This window comes from Cylas formicarius, unplaced genomic scaffold (assembly GCF_029955315.1).
Source record: "Cylas formicarius isolate icCylForm1 unplaced genomic scaffold, icCylForm1.1 PGA_scaffold_7__23_contigs__length_41026272, whole genome shotgun sequence".
NCBI classification, from domain to species: Eukaryota; Metazoa; Arthropoda; class Insecta; order Coleoptera; family Brentidae; genus Cylas; species Cylas formicarius.
Window position 1 is genome coordinate 6,209,386 of NW_026844352.1, and position 17,580 is coordinate 6,226,965.

Consider the following 17,580-nt stretch of genomic DNA (forward strand, 5'->3'; position numbering starts at 1 on the left):
TAACCTTTAAACCTTCAAAAAGATGGTTTCTTGATACTGGGTTGTTTAATTATCTCTGTGATATTGCACACTTTTAGCCCTGATGCTATTAATGTTGTAATCTTGGATTGATTCTAGGATTAGTATGTTTTGTATTTTGTAACTAAATATTATTAATTTATTTGTTGATTCTTACGACGTTGCTTTTAATTTGTATTCGTCAAGTTTTGTTTTGTTACTCGTGAATGCTTGGTTAATTAAAAAGTAATAATGATCTCCTATTTTTGGATATTAATAGAAAGAAAAATAAAAAAAAATCCGGCCTAAAAATGATCGGTTATCAAATCTCTTGTTTACAGAACCGTAAAACAATATCAACCCGGAATTAAAACACCTTACATCTTCCATTGTCTCTAATAATTTCGACATTATCTAACGTCAAAACCAGATTTACTACTTGTCCAAAATTCTCTGAACATCTTCGATCAGTCCGTTTGGGATACCAGAACATGAAAGAGCCTTAACACAGTCACGAAACCGGACATCAAATCCTGGCGGCTAGTGCAGTAGTCTAATTAATTTTTTTTCGTCATAATGATAAAAAATTATGCTGGTCAATTTAGTGTCTACTTAGACCCTATACCCTAGGATACCTGAAGGGGTAATGTCCATTTCTCAGAGTAAACATACAGCACTTTCTCAAAATATGAAATTAAGTCAATAAAAATTCGCAACTTATCAAAGCTTGACTAACGAAACACAAATGATGAAAAACTGGGCATGGTGAATAGCGAGGTACATAGGTCTTTAAAATTCTGCCATGCGACGCAGTAGGGCTCCTAGTTATCGGCGTTCTCTTGATAGGTGGTCTATTTTCAGTATCAAAAATCGATGAATGCGCTTTCTCAAAACGCCGCGGTCGCGCCTCTGGTGAACACCAACGCTCCGCCTCCACTTCCCACCGAAAGCAAACCGCCTCCGCCTCCACCACCTGACGATAGCTCGCCGGCCGTCCCATACGCTAGCGCTCCGCCCAAAACCGCGGGTTATTCGACGGTCGCGACCCCCCAACCCGCTTCATTCAACACGACGGCCGCCCATTACAAGACGGGACCCCAGTACAACGTGCCGCCTCCCCAATTTCAAGCCGCCTCCCAGTTTAGGAACCAGAGACAGCCGGGCGCTTGGCAAAATTCCAATAAGAGAACGTTCGGACAGCAGGGGACGCAGTACGAGGGCGGTAAAAGGCAAATGCTGGACAATCAGTACGCTAACAAAGAGAAAACCTGGGCTAACGTCCAGCAGCCGCAGCCGCAGCCGCAGCAGCTGCAACAGCAGCAGCAGCAAACGCCGAAGATCTTGAACCTGGAGGAGTTGACGGAGGCGGAAAAGAAATTCGACAAGGAGTTCGCCGCGTGGGAGGCCCAGTTCGACAAATGGAAGGAGCAGAACGCGAATCACCCTGACAAAACGCAGTACATGGAGTACGAGAAGAAATGGGAGTCCTGGCGGAACTCGCTACTCGACAGGCGCGAGCAGATGAGGAAGAAGCGGCTCGCGCTGCTCGCCGCCCCCGCGGGCTCGTCCAAAAACGATCAGCCGGCAGAAATGTTCACCAAACCTCCCCCGACTCAGAATAACGAACCTCTGAGTTTCAAGCCGGCTAAAGGGTTCCCGGGGGAGGAGCTGCTTCAAAACGATGCCGGGTTCTTGAAAGGCTCCTCCCCTAACGCGGGCGGCATCCCCGGTCTGGATCTGGTGAGAGACGACGACGTCAAAGAGGAGGAGCAACGCACTCGCGAGAGCGTCGCCGAACCTCACGCCGCCAAAGGCCCGGACCTGGACGCCATTTCGAAGGGGATCAATTCGATATTGGGCGACCCGAAACTGATGAACATGCTGTCAATGGTGTCGCAGAATCAAAACCTCAACGCGGCGAAGGTACCTGCGATTCCGCGTCTCATGGATTTGGCGCCCCCCATCTTCGAGCAGCCCGATCCGGAGGACTTCTCGGAGAACCAGAGAGAACTCGTCACCAATTTCGACGACCAGACCAGGATGAGTTTCACCAACGGTCCGAGCGAAGATTACAATAACGGTTTCAACGGCAGATACAGAGAGAGAGTGAACTTCAATAAAATCGGCAACGGTTTCAATCGTAACAGAGGAGGCAGGAACAGGGCAGGCGGTTTCAATCGCCACGACCGTTTCGATAATTTCGGCAACGACAGGTGCGAGGATTACGAAGAGGACAGCCACAATAACAATTACGAAGAGTGGAACGACGAAGACGACTACGACAAGTTCCACGAGAGGTTCAACGACGGCGATAGCGGAGAGAACGGGGTACCGTCCGCCTTTACGCGAGGCGAAGGGATACCTCCGGACGGTGCGGTCGAAGCCGCCGTACCCGCGTCTGAGGAGGAGGAGTTGTTCGTGCCGGAGATAGTGGTCGATTATGAACACAAGTCCATCAGACCAGGTAAGGTCTGTTCATAGATATAAGAAAGTGACTAACTGATACGAATTAAGGAAAGACCCGGGCAAGCTGTAAGAATGAAATATGGCCGAACAGATCCGTACTTTGCTTAGAATTTAATTATTTGGGGTTTTGTTAGGAAAGATACTAAACAATATTTATTTATGTTTAAATTTAAAATAAAATTACAAATTATTTTTATTACCTACTTAAATTACTTAAAATTCACATAATATATCAGTATCACTATCGCTATCATCGCCTGTTCTAATTATTATTTGCTCTATATTATTTGCAATATGGGTATACGATTGTTCTGCTTTTTCTATATATTTAACAGAATTTGCTCAACTTTGTGGATGGATGTTAAAAACTTTGATTTCTATTAGTTTGAGGGCATTGGAGTTAACACGGGGAAAAATATTGTTACGACCGCAGATTTCAGTTGGTGCCAAACATGTTCAATGGGGTTAAATATAACGTGGTAAGGTGGAAGCCTTAAAACTGTATGCCCTAGATTTTTGCATAATTATAATTATCACAGAAGTATTCTTTTTGTAGGTTCAAGTTTTGTAGAACCTCAATTAATTGCTTTTTGGTATAATCTTCGTGAAAATAAATAATTGTTGCTTTTGTGTCACATGAGAAAGGGGTTTTAGTCAATTGTCTACTGTGATAACTTGCGTGGTAATCCAGATAAGAATCTTTATTAGTTTTCGCAGAGAGAGAAAGCCCATTTGGAATCCAAGCATCTTTAGAGCCAGCATGCAAAATAGTTATTCTTTTACCTCTTGTTGATGGCGCCTTTGTTTTACACTTATCAGTTGAGTCAACGCAACCGTTTTCCGGGGTATCATAAGTGTCGAACCAGGTTTCATCCAAGTAAATAATTGGCCTTTGTTGTTCTCTGTAAATCCAAATTTTTTCTAGATATTCCAGTCGCCATTTCCGAATTCTAAAAGATTCCATTAAAACTTGCCTTGTTGTCAATTTTTTTAAAATCTAAAACCCATGTGTTGAATACACTTCCATAAGGTAGTTCTGCCACATTTAACACCTAACCTTCTAATTAACACAAATCTAATTAAGATGTCTAATGTAGGCACACTTTGTTCCTCGTATAACTGGTAAATTTTACGCCGGATTATATCTTGATCACTTTCATCTACACTCGGGAAAATGTCAGCATCGCTTGTTTTTTTCCTCGCTGAAATGGGATTATTTACAAATTTCCTTACACTTTGTTGTTGGAATTTTCGTCAATGACCGTTTCTTCTAAAGATGCTTGCTTGCTGGCACCACGTTCAATGAGAGTCAAATAAACATTGTTTATAACTTCCTTAGTCTCAATAGAATAGTGTTTTCTACATTTGGGCGGGAACATCTCCTGAGATACACTAGACTCGCACATATTTTGCATAATTCGCACATGATTCAACACACGTTGTATTGTATTGTAAGAATGACTACTAATAAACTTAATCTATGTAGTATACCAATATGTAGCAAACCAAAGAATATTAAACACAGGTAGTTATAAAATTATTTTCTATTACGGACCACAATTTTACCTGAATTTAAATTCCGAAACTTTAATAATCTTGTTGCATTGTATGTTAATGATCACCCTTGGATAATCCCATTCAAAAGGAATTGGTTACTTTTTTATATCTATGAATCGACCATACGTAACTCTTTCGTAAATCATCAATGATCATTAAAATTGGAAAAATACCGATGCGGTGAGCGATGATAATGCTTTTACCAAAGGTCTAGTCGAATAAAGAGGGAGGTGGGGGGGAGTCTAGCGAGAAGAACTTGCAGTGTTTCTGGTCAGCAGTTCAAATCGAATTAAAATTTTAGTTACGGATGTATAACATGATAAGTTATACAAAATAATTACTCCGATATAAAGGTCAAATTATGAATGTGATCACCGCCACTGCTAATACTCAAAAAGCGGTTCATTATCCAAAAATAATACAAATTTGACACATAAAACAAAACACTATCAATTTTCTGACATATAAGAATACATTATATTTTTTTATGGAACACCCTGTATATTATATATCTGTAGAAGGAATATCTTATTCTTATTATATTGATGCAACACACTATATTTTAGTCCACTCGTTTTTGACAATTCGGCAAAAATAGGAAATTTTTATATAATTTCAAAGAGTGACCTGACTGACTGCAACAACAATAATTATTTATTAATTAAAGTGGAATAAAAACACTAAAAATGACGACACACTGAAGTAAAAAATTCTTTAACTATTATAAATACTGCTGTATGTGACCACCATTTCCCTGAAAACATTTCTCATGCACCCTAATTTTCCGGATTGTCTCTTAACTGATTAATTGCCTCTGAAATCCTTTGCCGAAGTTCCACGACATTAGTATAAGCAGTTCTGTGCACGTGATTTTTTATTTGTCCCCAAAAGAAAAAATCCATTAAAGTTAACTCGGAGCTGTTGGCTGGCCAATCCATAGTTCCGCTGTTCCCTATCCAACCCATGGGATATTCCATGTTAAGCAAATTTTTAATTTGCACAACATTGTGAGGAAGGGCACCGTCTTGCTCCCATATAATAAGCCCATCTTTAGAGGTAAATCTTCTATATATTGTTCTATTTGGTGCTCTAAGAGTTGCAAATATGATCTCCAGTTAACTTTTGATCTATAAATATCGGACCCAAAGTATGCCCATTTCTGACACCACAGTATACATTAATTAATTGGTACCCCTGTGTTTTTATTACGTGTATTTGTCTAGGATTATTTAAAGACCAATATCGCGTATTTTATCTATTACAACCCTTTCTTCTAGTGAACGAACCTCCATTAGTCCATAAAATGTTTTTAGAAAAATTGTTATTCTCATTATGTACCTATTTAAAAAAATAAGAACTAAAAGTTCTGATTTTCACGAAATTATATATTTTGACGTGACAATTGTTTCTACAACACCATGTTTTTATCAAATGTAATATTTTCAAACTACCTGCTACCATATATACCGAAAAATGACAATAAAACCGTAATTAATGTTGTGAGAATTTAAGTTCAATAAAGGAGAGGTATTTAAATCTAATTGATCGTTAAGCAATACATTTGAATGTCTCATTTTGTTAATCTCCATGGCTTCCAATAAATTTCACTCTTTTATACACAGACTTCTTAATACGCCATTCTTAACAGAAAATTACAACAAAGAACTTAATAACATTAAACAAATTGCACTGAACAACGGCTACAATCCGTCCGTTATAGATAAAATTATAAATAAAAAACAAATCCAGACAACAGTAAACTAACTCTATTTATCCGAAACCTAATACAGAATACGAACAATTTGAAACAATTACATACATAGGAGAACCTAGTGAAAAAGTTTCAAAACATTTGTCAAAATGTGGTTTAAAAATAGCTTTCGGAACTAACAACACAATAGCAAATTTTTTAAAAAACAATAAAACGAAATGTCCAAAATCTCAATAATCAGGTGTCTACAGGTTGAAATGTGGATCTTGTCCTAAAATTTATATTGGACAAAAAGGTAGATTCTTGGAGAAACGCATTAGCGAACATAAAAGAGCGTTTAAAAACAATAGTCTAGATTCTTATTATGCTACACACTTAAACACAGAAAAACACATTTTTGACGAGAATTTTGATATTTTACATACAGCTACAAAAAGTAGAAATTAAATTTATTGGAAGCCATCGAGATTAACAAAATGAGACATTCAAATTCAAAAAATTAAATTTTAAAACCTCTCCTTTATTAAACTTAAATTCTCACAACATTAATTAAGGTTTTATGGTCATTTTTCTGTATATATAGTAGCAGGTAGTTTGTAAATATTACATTTGATAGAGACACGGTGTTGTCGAAACAATTGTCATGTAAAAATATATAATTTCGTGAAAATCTGAACTTTTAGTTCTTATTTATTTTGATAAATGGATTTTTATCAATTATACGCCACCTAAGTTGAATGTCTATTTAAAAAAACTAACTAACCAAAACTGCATCCTCCTTTGACATAATTGTGCATTTAGTTTTTACCTGTCTCTTGATATACTCCAGTAATAGAGGAAACTGGATGTGCTTCATACAATTCTAATATGTTTGCCTTATTTTCTTCATTTAAAACATTATCATTCCGGCATACCTTCTTAGCATTTAATACGTTACCGATTTCTGCCAATTTCTTTGCCAGCTTTGGAAATATCTGTTTTGAAGGAGCTTGGCGCTCTGGATAAGTCTAATACACTGACGACGAATTGTGGTTGCACTTTTATTATTCAGAAAGTATACTTGAAGCATATCACTCCTTTCACGAATGCTAAATTCACGAAAAACCATTTTAACAATAATGAATTGGACAATAATTCAATAATTTGTTTTTTGTTTACCTTAATATATCTAAAAACAACAAAGTTACAGCGAATTAAAATGTTATCATGATAAATTGAACACACGGTCCAAATTATTGATGTAGTGAGCTCTGATAAAGCTTTTACCAAAGGCCTAGTCGTAGAAAGTGGGAAGAGGAGGAAGAGTCTAGTGTTCAAAATTGAAAAATAATTAAATATTAAAAAACAGTTCCAAATAACTCTCCATCAATCTATTCCATATTAAACACCGAACCCAAAATTTATAAAACAATAAAATGCATAGGAGAACTTAGCAAAAAAAAATCGAAACATCTATCGAAATTTGGTCTTAAGATTGCTTTTAAAACTCAAAATCCATAGGAAAATTTTAAACAATGAAACCAATTCACGAAAAACTCAAAAATCCCTAGTCTACAAGTTGAAATGTGGATCATGTCCTAAAATTATATCACACAAACAGGTAGAAGATTAAGACACGCTTTGACGAACATAAAAGTGCGTATAAAAATAAAAGTTCGGATTCTAACTATGCACTTAAATTCGGGAATACACAAATTTGACGATAATTTTGATATTTTACATAACAAAACAAAAAGCAAAAAACTAAATTTGGCGAAAGCTATGGAGATGGATAATGACCAAGTGGATATAAATGCGTCTTCCTTCTTAAATTTAAATTTATCACCCTATAATAATGGCTATTAAGAATTTATACTGTTATATATTATGTTAAACCGTTACACTGTTTAGATATATACGGTCGGTCGAAAAAGTCTCCGTACACATAGTAGTAGTTAAGATTTTCACGAAATTATATACATTCACATGACAATTGTTTCGACAACACCGTATGTTTATCACTTTGTGTCTTACATTTGATGGTGTTGTCGAAACAATTGTCATATGAATATATATATAATTTCGTGAAAATATTAACTTTTAGTTCTTATTTATAGTATTTTTTCAGTTTTCTTTTAGTTTCTTGTCATGAAGAGTAATAAAAATAAAATAAAGCCAAATTTGATAAAAGCTGACTTGATAAAATATTGATAATTAATGGAGACTTATTTGACATAGTTTCTTGCTTCTAAAACTGCATTATTTTTTATCGTTTAAATAAAGTGTTTCAAATGATTTTTATTTTATTTTTATCACTCTTAACGAGATTGCCCATAGTTACTTGAACTGATTAAATGTAAGTGAAAGAAGAAACTAAAAGAAAACTGAAAAAATGCTGTGTACGGAGACTGTTTTGACCGACTGTAGATGTCGTAATATTTTCTTATTTTGTGTTTGACAAAGGCCGAAACAAATATCATAAACTGTGAAAATCTGAACATCTTTTGTTCTAATTTAATTGTGCTAAATGTTCTGTCTATTTATCAATCACTATCACGTAGAATTTCCCACGGACGTCAGTACTGGGCTGTTGGCCGGTTTGTTATTTGCCATTTCACCCCTTACATGGAAAGGATGGTTTACGTAAAGTTTTCCGAAAAAATCGTCAAAAAAAAAGAAGGATTCTTTTCGTTTTAGCGGAGCCGGAAATCGCGCTCGAGCCGATCTACATGTTCGATTACCGTCACAAGCCCGTCTCCCGGATCCCCTACCCGCAAAGGCCGAGATGGTTATACGACGCCGTCAAAAATATCAGGCAATTCGATCCTTTGGGAGGCGGCAGGTTCGGTTTCGAGCAACGCAAACCCGATTTCGACAAGTCGCGTGCGTTCGAGGCAGACATTTTCGAAAGGCGACCGTCGCGTTTCGAGACATCCGAGCGTTTTTCGCATCCGAAGGACAATAACTACACGAACGATAGAGAATACCGCGTTCGGTACAAAGAGAAGCGCGATTTTCACAAGAGAGGTCACGAGAACACGCTCGAGTTCGAAGAGTTGTCGGACGACGATTTCGACGAGCAGAGGCCGCAGAAGGAGAGCGGGGAGAGGGCGAGAGAGTCGCCGGATCTTTCTCACGCCACGAACCCTGCCAACCCGGAACAGGGCTGCCAAAGCAGTCCGGTAACGCCCATCGAGGATTTGGTGAACGCGCCGGGACGATATAACCGCCCGGCTCGGATCGTTATCATATTGAGGGGCCCGCCCGGCAGCGGTAAAACGTACCTCGCGAAGCTGATCAAGGATAAGGAGGTAGGTGACCTCGTGAAGAGTCAAATATACGAGGGTCACTTGAAAAGTTCCCGTCCTAACAATGCTTGCTAGACGTTTTTCTCCAAGAATAATTGTTCGCGAAGGTGATTGCCTCCTCATCTGATGGAAGTCTCCTTCGTAGTCCACTGTTTTTGATTTGAGCGTTAATAATGGTGTATCAAAGTTTCATCTACAGTAATTAATCGACTCCAAAACTCGGACAGCTTTCTCATCTTCATTTAAAATGTGACATGGGCATTTTCATGACCTCTGCTATCTCTCTCACTTTAATTTGGAATATTATCGTCGATAGTTACGGTTTTTGAACATCCCGAATGTTGATCACCTCCTAAGCGCTTACTGCCACGTTTAAATTCAGCTGCCCAAAATCTCAGTGTCCAACTTAACTTTAATTTACGTAGGCTTGTTGCTTCTCAAAAGCAAATATTTTATAGCAGCTCTGTACTCATTTTTTTTCCATTTTCACGAAAACACACAGCGATTCAAACGACTCTCAACTGAAAACCTACGCATTCAAAATGGCTGAAAGTTTGGTAAGTAACTATCAACAACGATTATTAGCTTTTAATAACTAGTGCCGCCATCTTCACGGTGTGGTCGGAAACTTTCCAAGTCACCATCGTATACAATTAGCGTCACAAAAAACGAAAGGTTTACATAGCAAAAGGAATTTGACGTTTTGCGATATTTTGTTGTCTTGATTTATTTATTTATTTCGCTATTAGTTCAACTTGCAAAAACGAGTTGCAATGCATTAGTTTAAAATCTAACTACTACTGCTACAGTGAATATTTTCCAATTTTAAATGGCAAAACCTAACGTAAGTATTTTTTTTACCAGAAACTCGGAAAAACAAGAGAATGGAATTTTTTTTTTCGTTTCAAATCTGTCACTTTTTGTTATAATTCAACACAATATTTTGAAAATCTGTTATAAAATAAAATGTCAGCAATGTCGGTAGAATCGATTTGTTTTACATTGACACAAAACACCACACCAATTTGGAACTAAACAATGTATTTTGAGATGAAACTTTCATAGAATGTTTTCAAAATGTCCTCCTTCTTGTATACGACACTCCCTGGCTCTTAAAATCTCTAAAATTATACATATTTAATATCACGGCAAGGGGTAAATCGTCTAACGAGTCTTCCCTTAGGAATTGTAAATATCGTGAACCAGTTAAGGCACCATGAAAAAAACAGGTCTAATAATTCGCCTTCCTATCACTCGTGCCCAAACATTGATTCCGAAGACCGAAAGACCAAAGAACATAGCATTATACTTAAAAGAATGTGTTTTTTAAAATTCTCCTCACAGATTTTGTTGAGATGTCTAGTTTCAATGCCACTTCTCTTAGCGACGCAGCTGGATTTACGTTGACGTATCCCACAACATTGATTTCCATTTCTTCAATTCTAATGGAATTAGAATAGAATGTATCTGGTTTTTTGTCTTCCTGTGAGCTTATTTTTTAACGGATTTTGAACATTTTGGTGTCAAAATATTGCAAAAAAAAAGTATGCAAAAAGAAAATCCCAAAGCCGTTAACACTCAACTGACGCGATGGTGACGTGCAACAGTTTATTTGTTGCGATGCTAGCGACAATCGGTTGTAGCGCAAACTACCAAACCATTTCTTTTTCTAATATATGATCGAGTTTTTCCATCGAAAAGATGCCAACTAGGGCGGTAAAATATTAGAAAAAATTAAATGTTCTTTTTTTTTATTGTAACCTAATTTAGGTCGAGAATGGTGGCTCCGCCCCCCGTATCCTGTCCCTGGACGATTACTTCCTGACCGAGCACGAAAAACAAGTGATGGAAGATGGTAAACTGGTGAAAATAAAAGAGATGAGGTACGAATACGAGGCGGCGATGGAGGACTCGTACAGGCAATCGCTGGTTAAATCGTTTAAGAAAACGATCACGGACGGTTACTTCAATTTCGTCATCGTCGACAACGTGAACGACAAAGTCAAGTATTTTGGCGAGATGTGGAGTTTCGCGAAGCAGAACGGTTTTCAGGTAACAACGGTGACATTTAATGATAACAATTAACGGTTATTAACTCGATTTACAACACGGTCAAATCATTTTTTAAATCACCCTGTAAAATACTTCCTTCAAGGTAGTAAGTACATTTTTTACTAAGTATTGTGTTGCTGGGGGCTAAACAGGGCGGTACATTTGAAGTACTTCGTATGCCTGACGTATACTTAAATATATATTTCATTATACCTCTGTATACCTTTCCAATACCTCCACATACCACTCTGACACCTTGACATTCGAGCCCTGACAACTATGTATATACCACAACAAGGTCAAATGATTTTTTATATTACCCTGTAAAATAGTTCCTTCACGATAATAAGTACGATTTTTAGTAAGTATTGTGTTGCTGGAGCTAAACAGTGCGGTACATTTGAACTACTCCGTATGTCTGACGTTTATTTAAATACATTTTTCATTATACCTCTATATACCTTTCCGATACCTCTCTGACACCTTGATATATGAGCACTGACAACTATATATATACCACAACAACGTCAAATTATTTTTTAAATCGCCCTGTAAAATACTTACACTGAATATAAGGCTTGTTGAATGGTTGGTGGTGGTCCCAGATCAACTTCTTCATCTTCTTCTTCCTGTTGGTGCTCTTCCTCACCCTCTTTTACTTGTTGTAATTTGGCTTCCTTAGTCAAGTCTGCTGTTCTAGAAAAATCCTGATCTATCACGATAAAATCTTGCAACTCCTATACACTTGTAAACGTAATTGTAGTTTGAAACTATTTTATCCATTCGCTTAGTGGCTGATCTTCTTCCAAGTCCAAGTTCCAAGTTCGCATTTGGTCTTGGTTAATAAGTCCTGCATAACGATAGGAGTATGAAATTGTTTCTGGTGTCACCTCTTTCTAAGCTGTACTAATAAAATTGACTGCATCTAGCATATTAATGGCAAATTTGTTTTCGGACTCGATCATTTCCATTAAGATGTTTTTCCTGTATCGACTCTTAAGACTTTTTATTACGCTCTAGTCCATCGGCTGTAATACACTTGTTGTTTTTTCTGGAAGAAATGCCAATTCAATATGCAGGGTAGTTATCTAAGAGAAGTAATATTTTTCTCCCCTTTAAGTCTGCGTCCCATTTCAGTATCTCCTCTTCAAAAATTTGCGGCATCATCCATGCAGCGTGCGTGCTGTCTTGTAAGTGACCGGCAAATGCTTGATGTTCTTAAAACATCGTGGGTTAGTTGATTTTTCCAATCATGATTAACATACTTTTTTCTCCTACTCATATTGACAGCTACTAACACTGTTATACATTCTTTAGAAAGTTTTTCACCCACACACTTTTCGCTTCGAAGTTTAAGAGTTTTATCTAGCGTCATTTTGTAAAAAATACCAGTTTGGTCAGCATTAACAATGTCAGCAGGGTACTTTTCTGCTAGTTTCTCCACGTCTCGTCTCTGTTTCGGCAAACTTTTCTGCTTTTAGTTTTACAATGGGTCCAGAGAGTGGTACATTTTTAAGACGTTGCTCTTGGAACCAGTGCAACATTGCTCGATCCAAATCTTCAAATTTTGGCTTTCATAGTGTTTTACTAGAACTACCTGCCGCTTCAGTTTGAATGATTTTTCCTGTGCACTTCCAAATCGTGAATACAGTCGACGGTGTAAGTGCGTATCGACGTCCCACATCACTTTTCTTTTCTCCCCGTTTATCATCTAGAGATAAAATTTTTTGCTTACTAGCCATGCTCGCCGTATTCACTACGTCAAATTAAAAAAACATTTAGGACGACCAGGTTCTCGGTAATTAGATTATTAGGGTAAGGAATTCTGAGTAGGTCAGAGAGTATTAATTACTAGTCGGCCTACATTGCTTACTTTTTTACCGGATGTGCCCTTTTTTTCTTCGGTATAGAGAGAAATTCGTTATACAGAGTGGATTAATACATAGCTTTGTATGGAGACCTAATAGTACAACAAATTTAGTTCGTAATACATAGTTTCGCTATAGGGAGTTTTAGCTTTATATGGTACATAATGTATTTTATAAACGGAGTTTATTGATAGTTTGATTCCTTCCTGCTTTTTTCCTTAAATAGCGCTCGGAATTGAATAAATTATCTATAGTAGTGTCTGGATCACATTTGAAATGACACCAAACGTATCCTTACGGCATTTGCTTGCGCCATCATAATGTCATAATCCTTCTAAAAGGGTCCTTTGTTTGTTCCTAGGTATACATTTGCCAAATGGATTTGGACCCGCAGCTTTGCACCCGTCGCAACGTGCATAATAGGAGCGAAGCGGACATCGAGGAGTGCATAGCGGCTTGGGAACCCACCCCCTCTCACCATCCGATGGTGGACGCCACCGGTTTCCTCCAGAGTTTCAACACCATCACCGAAGTCGAAATGGAAGAAGTCGATACGGAAAAGGAGGAGCGTGACCCAGGCGGTGCGGCGGGGGTAAGTGTAACGCACATTCACCGAACCCAAAGACCATTTCACTTAAGTTCCAGTCCGTCTTTTACTCAGTCCAGATCATTCTGGAATTGTTTCTTTCTTTTGCAGAGACGCTTTGCGAATATTATTTTGTGTAATTGTATTGTAACAATGTTGTGCTAAAAATTCAGTCTCCTACAGGATCATAGTAGAAGCAAGTGGGACGCGTTCGACTGTTCCGTTAACAATCTGGGTAAGTTTAGTCAGAAATTTTAAACTAAATTGTTTATCTGTGATTTTTGAAGGTAACGCCTTAAACGCCATGTTTTCTTATATATTTGTTTAGTACGAAAACGTCCAGGGTAAAACAATAAAATATACGATGTGAAGTGTATTTATAAATGCAAAGAATGCGATTAGTAAGTAAAAAGGACACATATTTATTTATATATTTATTATCCAGGCTCGAAGAGGTGGAAACTCAGCAGGTTCGTGACATCAAAACGATTATTAAAAACAATTGAGTTTTTTAAAGAAGTTAATTTTTTAATTGGATTTAAACTAATCGATGATATCAGTACGGTCTCTAGTATTATAATAAAGTAATGAACCCTATCTTAAAAATAAATATAAAAGCGTTAAATATTATTTTCTTGTTCGCTGGTGTATAATCTATCGGAAACATAGAACATAAGGGATCCTATGTAAATTTTTAGGTGACCAAATATTGACTCTCCCGTACACCCGGTGCCAAATAGAGATAGATGATAAGAAAAAAAGTTTCTGGGACTCTGCTGAAGATTTAAAATATTACGACATAAAAGACATTACGACATTACCTTTATTGTTTTAAAGGGAACGCCCTGTATATTTCGACACATTTTGAATCCTTGGTTAAAATAAACTTCACTTTGTTAAGAAATTTCTATTCGAATTTTGCATAGTTTAGGTAGAAAGTTGCCCCATATAAAATTGTGTTGTTACGCTACTGATCCAGGTATTGCAACGAAAATTCAAGCACAGGGTGTCCCAAATAGGTGGTGCCGTTTTGGAGAATTCACTTGACAAAATCTCAAGATTTTCAAATGGAACACACTATATTTTTACTCAGATATCAATTCTAAGATAAACAATAATGTAAGTTTGTAAACTATCTTATATTTAAATTTTACTTACTTTTTGAGATATTCGGCTTAAGATAACACCCGTATAAATTCTTGATGAATTTAAAACTGCCAACATTAGGTCACTTATTGGCAATATTAGGCATTTTTTAAATAGCAAAGACACGATACTACTGCTTTTAAAGATATAATACTCCATACTTTTTAAGAAGAAATATGAAAAACATCAAAAACAAACAGTAATGTCCAAATTTGTTTATATCTTAATGCGTCAAAAAAAAAATGTGTTGTCATAGCCAACTACATTTTTAAATATTTTGATATTTCTTTGTTGTTTTGATGTTATATGAAATGAGCATACGGATGTTACTTTAAACGTCGAATATCTCAAAAAGTAAGTAAAATTTAAATATAAGATAAATTACAAACTTACCTTATTGTTTGTCCTAGAATTGTTATCTGAATAAAAATATAAGATGTTCCATTTGAAAATCTTGAGATTTTGTTAATTGAATTCGCCAAAACCGCACCACCTATTTAGGACACCCTGTATAAGCTGAGGCGCAAACTGATTCAGTAGTGCATCATCTGCTTAGTCATAACCTCAATTTCTGCCTAAACTATGCAAAATGCGAGTGGGAATTTCTTAATAAAGTGACCTTTATTTTAACCAAGGATTTCAAAAAAAATTAAAATTACAAAGATGATGTCGGTGAGTGGGGGGGACACTTTTGGAACACCCTGTTCTAAAAAAATTGTAATATTTTCAGGAATATTTCAGGAATGTCCAAGAAATACTGTTTCGGTCAAACTCTGAAGAAGCCAACAGGATGATTGGCGAAACATCAGCAAGTTCGACTCAGCAAAAACCGACGCAATAGAAATCCAGAAGTCTTTTTAAAAGTACTACAGTAGCGTGTTGAAGTTTCTTTGAAAAATTGAAAAAGTCTAAGAAACTTTTGCACGAAACTTTTTTTTTCGTATCTCCCATAGGTTTCCAGATCGTATGGTGGATCGTTTTATTTGGCACACGGTGTACATTTTACGGCAAATTTGTAATATAACTATCTTAAGTTATTCAATTAAAGGTCAATACAACAAACACCAGCTAAAGTTTGGTTTATAAGAAAGATATGCAATTTGGTTTCACACATTCAAAAAAAAAAAACAAGTATGTAGGTATATTATTGTTTTCCTTAGGATCATACTCATGCTCGGTTCTTCAGGCCTCCTTGTCCCTTAAAGCATTCTTGAAATGGATTTCATTTAAAGGACGGTTTAAGCAACAAAGAAGCTTCAAATTTGACCCTCAAGACTTTTATTAAAAACAGTTAATAATTATAATAAAAATGTGGCTACAAAACATTGCTGAAAGGAAATATTATTTAAAATAAACATTATTTTCTAAGTAAATGTTCAAACAACACTCCGTTAACAGTTAAACAGTATCATTAGCGATCATAAAATTCATTTGTAACATTGCTCAGTTGAAATCTTGTCACATTCTAACGTTTTGTAACTGGTTAAGATTTTCAAATTTAATATTTATATATATATATATATATATATATATATATATATATATATATATATATATATATCCTCACGTATTGATTCACGGATGGAAAAATGTGATGACACTATATTCCGGGATATCATCCGTTCGCTCGTTGAACTCCGACTGGAATCCTGCATCCGACTGGAATCCTGCAAATCTTGCATCCGACTGGAATCCTGCAGACGTTTCGCCAAAATCTCACTTGGCATCTTCAATGCTCGCGCTCCGAAAACACTTCGAACACTGGATGCAGGATTCCAGTCGGAGTTCAACGAGCGAACGGATGATATCCCGGAATATAGTGTCATCATATATATATATATATATATATATATATATATATATATATATATATATATATATATATATATATATATATATATATATATATATATATATAAATATTAAATTTGAAAATCTTAACCAGTTACAAAACGTTAGAATGTGACAAGATTTCAACTGAGCAATGTTACAAATGAATTTTATGATCGCTAATGATACTGTTTAACTGTTAACGGAGTGTTGTTTGAACATTTACTTAGAAAATAATGTTTATTTTAAATAATATTTCCTTTCAGCAATGTTTTGTAGCCACATTTTTATTATAAATATATATATATATATATATATATATATATATATATATATATATATATATATATATATATATATATATATATATATATATATGTATATATATATATATATATATATATATACTGTTTAACTGTTAACGGAGTGTTGTTTGAACATTTACTTAGAAAATAATGTTTATTTTAAATAATATTTCCTTTCAGCAATGTTTTGTAGCCACATTTTTATTATAATTATTAACTGTTTTTAATAAAAGTCTTGAGGGTCAAATTTGAAGCTTCTTTGTTGCTTAAACCGTCCTTTAAATGAAATCCATTCCAAGAATGCTTTAAGGGACAAGGACGCCTGAAGAACCGAGCATGAGTATGATCCTAAGGAAAACAATGATATACCTACATACTTGTTTTTTTTTTTTGAATGTGTGAAACCAAATTGCATATCTTTCTTATAAACCAAACTTTAGCTGGTGTTTGTTGTATTGACCTTTAATTGAATAACTGAAGATAGTTATATTACAAATTTGCCGTAAAATGTACACCGTGTGCCAAATAAAACGATCCACCATACGATCTGGAAACCTATGGGAGATACGAAAAAAAAAGTTTCATGCAAAAGTTTCTTAGACTTTTTCAATTTTTCAAAGAAACTTCAACACGCTACTGTAGTACTTTTAAAAAGACTTCTGGATTTCTATTGCGTCGGTTTTTGCTGAGTCGAACTTGCTGATGTTTCGCCAATCATCCTGTTGGCTTCTTCAGAGTTTGACCGAAACAGTATTTCTTGGACATTCCTGAAATA

The 17,580-nt window shown here is 36.0% G+C and overlaps 1 protein-coding gene across 2 annotated transcripts in view; it reads left to right on the forward strand.

Annotated features, from left to right (window-relative positions):
• The window catches only part of LOC132704339 (YLP motif-containing protein 1-like), a 28,760-nt gene that overhangs the window by 3,839 nt on the left and 7,341 nt on the right, over positions 1-17,580 (forward strand). Inside the window, exons 4-8 of one of the 2 annotated variants that reach the window (XM_060674282.1) lie at positions 859-2,461; positions 8,408-9,021; positions 10,789-11,070; positions 13,300-13,530; positions 13,708-13,759. In XM_060674282.1, coding sequence (XP_060530265.1) covers positions 859-2,461; positions 8,408-9,021; positions 10,789-11,070; positions 13,300-13,530; positions 13,708-13,759 — 2,782 coding nt within the window. The remainder of the gene's footprint in view (positions 1-858; positions 2,462-8,407; positions 9,022-10,788; positions 11,071-13,299; positions 13,531-13,707; positions 13,760-17,580) is intronic. The other variant, XM_060674283.1, reaches the window with a different exon arrangement.